The following is a 12,120-nucleotide window of genomic DNA, read 5'->3' as shown; positions in this document are numbered from 1 at the left end:
TAAGTAACCATTTTAACCCGTTGATAGATTTTTGCGTGCAGATTGTTGTTGTTGTTTAGGCTACATTGTTTGTTGTCCGTCGGCCCAACTAAAACAACAACAATCTAGACGCAATTTGGTAACATATGTATCGGTAACGTATGTATCGATACATTCGTTACCGATACATACGTTACCAACTTGAGCGTAGATTGTTGTTGTTGTTGTTGTTGTTGTTGTTTACATTATTTGTTGTCCGTCGGTCCAACTATGTGAGTACGTGCTCGACGTCATAGGCCTACATTCCTCTTTGTTAGACTGTCATACAAAGTTTAATATCCATCGATACAAACAATGCCTTTGTTTTTAGTAACTGTTAGCTGCTTCCAAATTCTGGTGAGTCAACAACTATTTTTTATTGTATATTATGTTACAATTAAATAGAAACGGGACAAAAGAGGGAAGTTGTCTTCAAACTATTTGTAAAAATTATCCACATTATGCATGAAATTAGGATTTTGACTAGCTAAATAAAAGTTCTAAACCGTAGCAAATGGCACCCATCGTCCTCTAAAATACCAAAAAATTCGGGCCCCTTCAGCAGGCCCCGAACCCCACGCCAAGTTGGGGGGGGGGGGGAGTTGGCGCTTCGCATCTGCGGACCTACGTACCCCCCCCCCCCCCCCCCCCCCCCCCAACCTTCAAATAATCCTGGATCCGCCCCTGTCCGACCACGGGTTGCCCTAATATTCTGTTACAGTATGTAAATATTTATACAGTATTTTTGAAGCATCTGATATCAGACGGCACTAAGTATAGGGATGCGGAAGAGAGATGCAAATATTTCGTTTGATTGAAAATTCCACAGATTGAATTAAGAAGGCAATTTTCTCGTAGAAAAAAAATCGCCTGACATGATATATAGGTTTTTGTATGTAGGCCTACATGCTCATGCAAAACATAATAAAACTTCTTCATATGTTTGTTTTTATCGTAACATAATATAAATTATTTAAGTTAGTTATTGACTTTTGTTCGAAATATTTCCTTTTTTCTATTTCTTCTTCTTCTTCTTTTTTAATTACCCAGTCCTGACCATTTACTCTAAACATGTGTGGGGCTAGACTTGTCACATATGGTGACGATTCTTTTAAGCCGCTGCACCTAGATTATGGAATATACTTCTACTTTTACTACGTAGGATAGACTCTTTTATTAATAATAATTTAGGTATAAATTTTTTATAAACGACTTTTTAAAGTGTGTGAAATTTTTATTTAATCAATTTCCCGTTTCAATGACGTATAAAATTCACATTATGCTAGTCAAAACTACTACGTTCCTATCTGGTAACATGGTCGGGGACTGCACAGTGCTTTTCTTGTTTATTGGATGAAATTATAGGTTTTATCTTTATTCTAGCTCGAAGTTCATTATTTGAAAACAACAGTCGGCATACTCGAGCTCTGGCTGGTAAACCATACGATCAACACTTAGCCAGCTGACAGGGCGGTGATACAGGAATAGTAGTCCCAGGAATGAAAGTCTGGGATCCCATATGAATAGTACAGGTTAGGGTTAGTCGGTTAGGAATATTGGGGCTAGTAAAAGTAATGGGGAACAGACTTCAGTTCCTATCGGTCTACCATTCTTGTTACACCGGTAAAGTATGGGAATAGACGCAATTTAACGCGACAATGCAAAATTTCAAAGTCGGCTCTAAACGTGCATGGGTCCTTTGTGATGACATTAGGCCATCGTATGTCCGGCGGTGGGGGCTCCGTCAGCAATTTCGTCATCGACTTCGTGAGTTGCCTCCCAAAGGCCATTGTGAGAACAGCTTGTCAAATCGTGTCATCTTCGCGTCATTGTCTTTGCGCAATGAATTTTTTCTCCTTACGGATATAAGGCAACACGACTGCGTCATACTTTTTTTTTTTTTTTGAGGGATGAGAAATATTGCATTGCATGAAAGAATGAGATTAGCTCAAATTTTCACCGATGAGGTTTTAATTTATTAGAACAGCAGAGACATTGTTCAAGGTTACACGATATTATTGAGCAATACATTGAAAATCAAAGACCAATGGGATGGAAGGAGTATCAAAAGTACCCAACTGCAAAATATTTATAGATTAATAACTATCCTTGTGTACCTATCTAACAGCTATACATAGATTAGAGGCATTTATGACCAAATCTGAATACGTAACACAAATATGCTGCTGTTATGTCCAAGACATACATGTATTACATGTATATGTATTTCTTGATATTTTTGTATATAAATGTAACATCTATACATTTGGACATGCAAGTCTCATTAGCTAGGCAATGTCCCGCCATTGGTGTCGCTGTCACCCTTCACGCAGGATATGCACCGGTGCAAGATATGGCGAAAACGCTGGAAAATTTGGGCATTACCAAATTTTCTTTAGTATACATCATCTGGATAGGGTTTTCTGGGTATACGTTTATCTTGTCCTTGTTCCTTTTCAGAACCTCTGCCCAGGCTACATAATCGACATTCATAATCATGAATATCTTGGAATTTTTCGGAATAGATTCAATGATTGCTTTAAGTAGCATCATGAATGCAGAAGGGGTATCAGCATAAAGCGGTGAAATGAAGTAGGCATGCGGCGCTTCTTGCACCTGACCATAACCCACGATCTCACCGCCATCTGTGAGAGCCACAAACGCAATAGCTGATGGTTTTGCCAGCCAAACTTTCAGAAACTTCCTCCGTTGAAAGGTAATAATGGAAGTATCGTAAGCAAGCAACGCTTCGAAGTCGACCTCACTTGCCGAAACAACTTTGACTTCAGCTGCGTCGTGCTGTTTATCTACGTACAAAGTCTCCGGATCAAAAAAGCCGTCACAGAAATACAGGTTTCCGCCTCCAATTTTCATGCCCACTTTCTTATTAAGTTCTATCCTGTCAGGAACAGACCACAGCACAACGTTTCTTTCTCCAGCAATCTTCAAAGTGGCATCGGCTATCTTCTTGGCTAAAATAGAGAAATGGATTGTCAGTAGGTATAAGGAAAAGGATAAATTAAATGATTATAATATTTATACATATAGGGGCCTACTGTATTCTTAAGAGAGATCTCCGTTTGCTCGCAATTAAAAAAAATATGCGCTACATTTTGCCATCTCACTGCAGAAAAGTTTTAAAAGTATGCCAAGGTTAATAAATATCAGTAAGGTGATAACTGTCAAAAGGCGCTTGCTTTTCTTTTCTCATCACAAATCTAGCTGTTACTAATTTCTTTAATTTATGAAGATGATATAAAGTAGCTAGGCAAGTAGGGCCTACTCAGTCGGTGTTTACACTCGTCCGTAGTGAGCCTTTGTATAGCCACATAATGAAGGCCCATATTATTTTCAATTACTGACTGGTTTAGTGACTATAAGACCCCGATTATCAATAGAGTAGGGCGGATGGTGATTCATGCATCTTGGAATTATGTAAATGGGGCATTGGATGACATTAACTTACATTTTATTTTGTTGAAGTTAGAGACGGATATACGGAGACAGCCAGTGTGTCACGCTTGGCAGGCCAAGCAGTTCATTAAAAAATTTAAGTCCCATTAGCTGCCATGTATTATAAGACTGGGTTCCCATACCTAGATTGATCTAACAGGATCAATCCATCTCCAAGGGGATTCCCGCTTATATGCTTTTAGCTTAAGCGGCTTAGATGTCTGGCACGCCTACTGAAGCTGCTAAACAATAAATAATTACCTCTTAGCAGCTTCGGTAGGCGTGACAGACATCCAAACCGCTTAAGTTGATTGCAATTTAGAGAGAATCCCCTTGGAGATAGATCGATCTACAGTTAGTACGATAGGGTCTGGGAATGGTCCCTAAGAGCTATTTAGCCAGAAGCCACTTGGAGGTGGATCGATCTTGTTAGATCGATCTAGGTATGGGAACCCAGTCTCAAGCTCTTCTATACCAGGCCTACACAACTACCAGACTAAGCACATAAGGATCCTGAATTAACCGGTATATCGGACCACACTCAAGGTGTGTGTCAGATCGCATTTCGGAGTATCATACCCCAGAACAATTTTTGTAGGACCACCGCGGGCTCATCCTGTCGGTGTTCTGACTAATACTCCGAAATGCGATCTGACACACACCTTGAAAACGGGTAGTGAGGTCCGATAAACCGGTTAATTCAAGATCCTTATGTGCCGAGGCTGGTAGTTGGGTAGGCCTGTATACACGTTAAAGCAACATCTAAATATTATATCACTAATATGTATTTATTGAACTGAATTATACACCGGCAGGAAGGTCATGTAAATACATATGTATAAGAAGAGCAAGCCATCAGACGACGGCAGACATATATTTCACCTTTTCTTAATCGGTAAAAGCGCAAAGTGTTGAACTAGAAATGATATTATTATTATTTTGGTATTATATGATTTACATACCTATTCTGTTCCCTCTGTATTTCTTATCCACTATCAGAAAGTCGAACATGACCGTGTTTTCGTCCAGAACGACCACAAATCGTGAACCTAATGAAAATAGTTTCAAAATACACATGTAATTTTGTTACGCGAAGTTGGCCCGAAACAACCCTAGCCCCCCCCCCCCAAAAAAAAAAATGGTCGGATAAAACCTGTTTTTTTTTTTTTTTTTTTTTTTTTTTTTTTTTTTTTTTTTTTTCAATCTGATACTTAATCTAAGCGCACCAATACAAAGAAGCTAGAACAAATACGAGGAACATGATACCTATGATTTTCCCGTGAAGATCAGCCACAATGTAGTGGCCCTCTTCCAATGAATCGAACAAAGCGGTCAGCAATTCTTTCGAAACGTCCCACCCCACTTGATCCGTCAACGTGAAGAGCTCGTCAAGGTCGGCCCTCTTAGCAGGACGAATGATAACTTGAGAATACAAGTCCGTCGACGTCTCTCCTGTCTTTTCGGTAGCCATCTTGAAGAGAAAAGAAAGGGTATGAGAGGATTTTTAGGAATACCACCGCTTCAATCGTGTGCCAGTTCAGCTTGGCGAGTCGTTTACATTGTAATCTAATTTTTGTGTGGCTATATCTAAGGTTACTCAACTAGCACGGAAGAAATGTGATGAAAAAATGCTAAAATCGATTGAGGTTCTGTGCGTCGCAGTGCGGCCTATTTGAGAAATTTCACGATGTGGTTTGAAGAGAGAAACGCTAGCTGTCATCCGGGAGATGTTTTGGATCGATAACAAAAGTAGATCTTCACTGTCAGATCTTGGAAGTATTTACATACGTAGCTAGTCCAGTACGAGGGAGACAACTAGCTCCCATGGGTTTTATTCTAAACTTGTGCTTTAAGCCCTGTTACATCCGCCTTGCGACCGCTCGGGGAACCAAGCACATTATTTTTGACCCTTTCCCCCCACTGACAATTTTTTAATAGTCAACATCAAGTTCCTACATCAGTGTTAATGTTTTATAAATATTGAGGCCTCCTTGTGACCTCTCCTTCTGAAACCCAGGCAAAATCCCGGCATACTTTTAGTAATAACCCTGTATCTACGTGATTCATATTGCAAGTTAGATTAAAGCTGTTTTCTACAAGTATTATTCAAGCTATAATGATGTATTAAACATAACAACCACTGCTAAATGTACGCACCTTAATCTGCGCCGTTACGATGCTAGACTGGAATACACGCTGATGTGACACCGACCTGAGAAAAAATTCAAAATGGGTGTTTTCCATTGTCTGCCCAGCAATATACAGTGTCACCTTAAAACCTATGTCAAATGCCACACGACAGAGTTAATAAATATAAACGCCCTTAGCAATTCAAAAACGCGAGGAGGGTAACAGCTAGTTTCATAGCTGTCGGCATGTAGGCAGTGGCGGATTAAGGGGGTCCTGACCCCCCCTTTGATTTCTGAAAAAAAATCACACCAATAGTCCCCTCTTGGAATCAGAATTTTGACTAGGTGTATCATAGTTCTAAACCGTACAAAATGGCACCGTTCGCCCTCTAAAATACCAAAAATTTTCGGGGCCCGCTAAAGGGCCCCGAACCTCACGTCAAGGGGGGGGGGGGGTCAGCTTCGCATCCGCAGACCCTACCCCCCTTCAAATAAACCTGGATCCGCCCCTCTGTATGTCTTTGCACAACCCGTCGAAATATCTTTCCCAGGCCTTAATGTTACCCTCTACCAGGACAGACTAATTTTTCACTAACATTCACAAATACGTCCCTGGCTGACTCATGATCAACTATTTTTTTTCTGCTGCTCACAATTTAATGGTTACCAGTTCAGAAATGAACAACCCAGCTGTCCGTCGTCTTGACGCTACGTATAACGTGCGAGTGAGTGCCACTGGGTGCCACTGGCCGCATTCAGGACCGACTCAGTGCAGTGTGTTTTAAATAATCTCTAGGAATAATATAAAGCCCCATTCAGAATAGGGAACTAACTGGTCCGAGGGTCAAATATGGCGACCTACTACAAAGCTTGCCGTCTAATCCGCTAATAGACACGGAATAGATTCCCCATGGGGAAGTATTCAAGTGGGTGGGCCATATTTGACCCTCGGACTGGTTAGTCCACTGTTCTGAATGGCCCATTAGAGTGCTCTCAATGGTCTGGGTTATGTTGCTATATTGCAATCAAACAGACAAACCGCTCACTTTGCTGGCCGCTGAAGTCGGTGAAAACGCAGCTTTGGGATAGTCAAACAACCGCTTTCTGGAACAGTCTAAAAACAATGCTAGTCTGACTTATCTAAGACGGTGGCTGTCGTGGCCACTGTCGTTATACAGGCAATAGTAATACACAGCTATTTTTACCACGTAGGAAGTCACGGACTAACGCACACGCCATGTATTATAGTTATACTACGCCTCTGTCTAATGTTGGCTTCGTCGTGGTAGAATTATTCAGTTACCCTGGACACAGCGTTCACCAGGCAGGGTATGTTACACTGAGGTCTAATGTATTATGCTGATTATCATTGTTGATATAATGATCAGTGAATGATGTAAGCCCTTCATGCAAACGATTCTAGACATCACAATATTTTATTGTTCGAAAAAGCTCAGTTATGCCAGAATTCAGTTTGTGTTAGCTGTTATTACCTCCGCCAAGGAGGTTATGTTTCCATGTCTTTCTGTCTGTCTGTCTGTCTGTCTGTTTGTCATCAACATAACTCAAAAAGTTATAGATGAATTTCGATAAAATTTTCAGGGTAGGTCAGAAATAGGTTGACTTAGAAGTGGTTAGTTTTTGGTGGTGATCCGGATCAATAATCAATCAATAATCAAAAAGCAAAATCATTATAGAATGAAAATTTAGGGGTGAAACGGCATTGGGTGGAGACTTTTCTGCCTTGGTGGAGGTCTGCGCTCCATGAGTGCTTTTCTAGTTAAATAGGGGGATAGGAGTCGTGAGAATATTGCACATAGGCCTATAGAATTTCAGTGCCGGGTCTGTTTCTTCATTTTGAAACTACCAAACACGCCTGCCTGTCACATCTGAGCTTCAGAAACGTTTGCAATTGTCTGAAATTAACAACTCCGATCATAAATATTAGACCAGACTTTTTTAACCAACTCAGTTACAAACCATATTATGGAACTATTTAATCCGGATAACAAATAATTGCTTGTGTTTGGTGAGGCAAACGTCAGTGAAACTTGTCGCTTAATTAAATGTCAAAGTCTAATAAGCGTCGACGTATACACTGCACTGTAAAAACAGTGTTTAGCTCCTAAACACATTTATAAGTGCCTGTTTTGTCTCATTTTTTTCGACGCGTTTAGCTCCTCAGCACGTTTAGCTCCTTAACATGTTACATGCTTTTAGACCGAATGTGTTGGGTGTATTTCAACTGTTTTAGTCACAAACACACAAAGACACGATCACCTTTACCTGCTATAGATATCTCTATCTATAACTGGGTAACGTGAACTGTCAATATCGTTGACTTCACACCATCACATTTACAGTTGGACTCATTCATCCTTGTGTTAGCTGACCTTGCGAGGAAGTTTATTGGAATGTATTTCTGAAATACAAGATAGGGAAATTCACTAGTTCACTAAAGACACGAAACAACAATCACTTTTATTTTAAAACACATTTTTTCATATTTTGATAAATTGCGTTACGGTATTGATGACTATTTATTTTTTCCGGAAGCAATGGACAATAGAACATCAGGATGATGGTGGGGTATTCATTATAATTTTTTTACGCAGGGTTATCTCAAAGTTTGTGTCGCTCTTTTTGAACTACCTCTTCCATGGCCGGTAAAATACATATACCCAGTTGCGCACGACCCTCTCCTGCAGGGGTTTCCAGTGGCGGATTTAGAGGGAGGGGTCAGGGGGGGTGCTGACCACCCCCTTCGAATTCTGAAAAAAATCACACCAATGGTCCCCTCTTGGAATTAGAATTTTGACTAGGTGAATCATAGTTCTAAACCGTACCCAATGTCACCGTTCGCCCTCAAAATTTCTCGGGGCTCTTCAGCGGGCCCCGAACCCCACGCCAACGGGGGAGGGGGGATACCCACCTTTGGAATAATCCTGGGTCCACTGATGAACTACCAGACGTTTTGACAAACAGTTAAGTAGAGTTAGTTACCAAAAGCATGCTCCTCGTTTACCGTTATTTATCGGGCAAAGCAAGGGGTTTTATATTGGAAGCTAAGCCTACCACCGGCGTGACAAGAACATTTGTGCCAAGTTTCATGCTTTTTCCACATTTTGAGCAATTTTTGCACCAGTCATCTAGATTACAATGTTCTTGTTACGCCGGTGGTAGGCCTAGCTTCCAATGTAACCTGGACCTAGTGTTTTCCACAGCATCATTGAATAATATTAGCACAGTGCTGTTTAAATATCAGTGGTACTTTATTCTTTGTACCTGTGACCCATAACAATAGTGCACATTCAGCCAGTTCTAAAGCAGGGAGGAAACATAATACCTTCGATATCTCGCTGCGTGACGCAATCTACTGAAATGGCGGCGATGCAAGTGTGTTTTCTATTGCTCTTTGGTGCCTTCATCAGCCTCTACGGCGGTGCCATCAGTTCTAACATTCTGATGTACCCGTACTCTCTAATGTACAGCTCCCGTTTCAGGAACATTATCAAGATTGGGCAAATGATGGTAGCAAGAAACCACAGCGTAACCATCTTGATCACAACCGACATTAATCTTAAGGATATACCCAATGGGATAGAGGTGTTAACTGTCAAGGTACACACTGAAGCTTTGTCAATTTCCAGCGAAGAAATGCTTGAAGTTCACAATAATCCCTTTCACATTTTCAAGAAAGTGATAGAGAAAAGCAGTAGCACTGTGGATGCACTTTTTGGGAACAGAGAGCTACTAAACACTTTGATTTCTAAAAAATTTCACCTCCTGTTTCATGACGTAGCTGCTATAGAAAGTTTTGTATTGAGGGATTATTTAAACATCCCCGGAGTCGGGTATTCTAATTTGGGGTTCGATAACGACTGGACCATCTATCCTATACACCCTGCCTACACGCCACATATTTTTGCAGGATGCTCGGATCACATGGGTTTTAGGGAGAGATTAATGAACACACTGAGTTTAACGTTAACCGTATATTTTAAGTACTATGTCACGGCTGTTTTTAATGGCGCAAAAGAAAAATATAATCTCAACACGTCCTTGTCGTTTATGACAGCTTATTCCAGATTGTCTATACTGATAGTTAACGTAGATTTTGCGTTTGACTATCCCCGTCCCGTTTTTCCTTGGGTAAAAACTGTGTCGGGTATCCTTTTTCGTCCTGCAAAACCCCTATCTAAAGATTTGGAAGAGTTCGTGGAATCTTCCGGGGAACATGGCATCGTTATCATGAGTTTTGGGTCGAAGGTATCTGAACTTACGTCAGAAAAAGCAGAATTAATAGCCAGGGTTTTGGCGCAACTTCCGCAGAAGATTATATGGCGGAACAATAATTCCGATATTTCGGGATTGGCAAATAACACGAAAGTTATGAATTGGATACCACAAAATGACCTTGTTGGTCACGCAAAAGCGCGCCTCTTCATCACTCACTGCGGAGTTAGTGGTTCACACGAGGCGCTATATCATGGGGTCCCTGTTGTTGCCGTACCCCTGTTCTTGGATCAATTTAGCCACGCAACAAAGTTTGTTGAACGTCTTGGAATGGGGGAGAAGTTAGACTTCTACAATTTAACAGAATCTACTTTCTCTGCAGTTGTATTGAAGGTTCTGAATAATCCTAGCTATTTTGCCAACGCTAAGCGTGCAGCAGCAATTGTTCGTGACCAGCCGATGGACGGAAAGGAAACACTGATGTACTGGGTTGAGTATGTTATCAGAAACAATGGAACGTTGCATTTCCATTCTCAGGCGATGGAGAGACTTAGCTGGTACCAGTATGTCTTGCTAGACGTAATAATCTTCCTATTAACGGTTGCAGTGTGTGTTGCTGCCTTTCTTTTGTTTTGTTGCAAAATGTTGTGCAGAAACGTTCTCAAATTACAGCCTCAGTTAAGGAAGAGGAACAAAACGGATTGATATCTATGTACGTCTTTTGTTTTTTATGTTGCTTTGGGTCTCACTCACGTGCACGTTGTAAGGGAGATAAGGTGTCAATTTTAACAGAGATATAAGTTTAAAGACAACAATTCATGTTGGAACTATCCTTAAGCAGCGTACTGTTACAGACTACACGTATTGCAGCAGTTTCTTGTATTGTATTCTAAGATTACTGTAAATATCATATATCATTATAACTGTATTTACAAAGCGAGAACTAACTGACTAACTACCAACACAATAACGTTCACGCGAGATTTCTGAACATCGATTTCCTCAAAATGTAAAATGAATATTTTGTATATGTTGCAAAAAGCCACTTTTGTGGTATAAAATATTTCTGAGTCGTATGTCAACCTAACCTGTATGAAACGCTTGACGCAATGTGAATCATCCATGGTAACATACATAGTTTTTAAAAGTTAGATGGTATAGGCGTATTTACAAGAAACTCACCCCGCTCTTCCATTATTTGTTGGCGTTTCAGTCTGAGAACCGCTCAATTCCTTCAGATTCCATCAAGGCAATTTCTGCTGACATTATTAAAAACGAAATTAATCGTTATAATATGTTTAACATATTATAATGTATTAAAATGTCACATGTCCGTTTTGGGTAGAATTCTGATACAGTTCACGGGAAATCTCGCTGATAATGTGATTCGAAAATCCTGGATAAAATGACTTCGTTCCACGAAGGGCGAAGAATAAAAAGCCGCATTCACGTATCACTGGAATGGGGTGCTGTACGGGTCACGCTAAATAAAATGAACGTTTCACTCATCTCGGGAAATAAAAAGTTGCGTTCACGGGTAACGAAATTACCCAAAGGTGCATCCGCGGACCCCCCCCTCCCCCTTCAAATAATCCTGGGTCCACCCCTGGATTCGCTGGACCCCTCACCCACACTCACACCCAGACAGGGCCCGCCTGCCGGTGATAGAGACTCCCCCATGATAGAGAGTCTGCTTCCCATTCATTTGTACAGGTAACTTTCGCCCAAGAATTTGAACCAATTGGACCAAGCTAACCCTAACCATTATAACTATATGGAGGGCGGGTATTCTGTTACACGGACCCTCAGTTTCGTTACACACGTACATTCGCCCACAAACTCCGTCTCCAGTGCAGTGGTACTCGGATTGAAGTTAAATGATTTTTATTATTGAATACTTCTGATTATATAAAGCTATCATGTATCATACCTACCGGTATCAGTATTTATCCACTTACTTGTTGCAACCCAATAGAAACCCGACAATAACATTATTATGATCACATTATTTTTTATTTTCTTTTTTTACCCAAGTTCCTATTTTGAATTTCAATTTTCAGAACATGTATACTACATTGTACATGTATAAGAGCTATATTTCAAAACAACTGAAATTCTGAATAATATACAATGTGTAACTGAATGAGACTTCATGCCAATGGAATTGATTTAAATTGGTTCTGTTACTACAGGGGTGCAAAAAATGGCTGTAGAGAATCTTGTCCAGTCTAATCAGAATATTTCAAATTAATTTCCAATATAAAATACATCCATTTTCAATATA

General features: G+C 40.4%; 2 protein-coding genes across 2 annotated transcripts; one reads left to right on the top strand and one right to left on the bottom strand.

Moving 5' to 3' along the window:
- Window positions 1-1,966: 1,966 nt before the first annotated feature.
- Window positions 1,967-6,160, bottom strand: LOC106167393 (uncharacterized). Its single transcript, XM_013546179.2, has 5 exons — window positions 6,098-6,160; window positions 5,629-5,683; window positions 4,738-4,942; window positions 4,434-4,520; window positions 1,967-2,990 (listed from the first exon to the last, which is right to left on the bottom strand). Exons 3-5 carry the CDS (start codon window positions 4,940-4,942, stop codon window positions 2,344-2,346), a joined length of 939 nt encoding a protein of 312 aa, XP_013401633.2. The 5' UTR covers window positions 5,629-5,683; window positions 6,098-6,160; the 3' UTR covers window positions 1,967-2,343.
- Window positions 6,161-8,802: 2,642 nt separating this feature from the next.
- LOC106167392 (UDP-glucuronosyltransferase 2C1) lies at window positions 8,803-12,110 on the top strand. The gene has a single exon (XM_087013958.1). It carries the CDS (start codon window positions 8,982-8,984, stop codon window positions 10,539-10,541), a length of 1,560 nt encoding a protein of 519 aa, XP_086870084.1. The 5' UTR covers window positions 8,803-8,981; the 3' UTR covers window positions 10,542-12,110.
- Window positions 12,111-12,120: the final 10 nt, after the last annotated feature.

The sequence above is a fragment of the Lingula anatina genome, chromosome 5, assembly GCF_051362555.1.
Source record: "Lingula anatina isolate TDL-2025a chromosome 5, LinAna3.0, whole genome shotgun sequence".
NCBI lineage: Eukaryota > Metazoa > Brachiopoda > Lingulata > Lingulida > Lingulidae > Lingula > Lingula anatina.
This window is presented reverse-complemented; position numbering and strand designations above follow the sequence as displayed.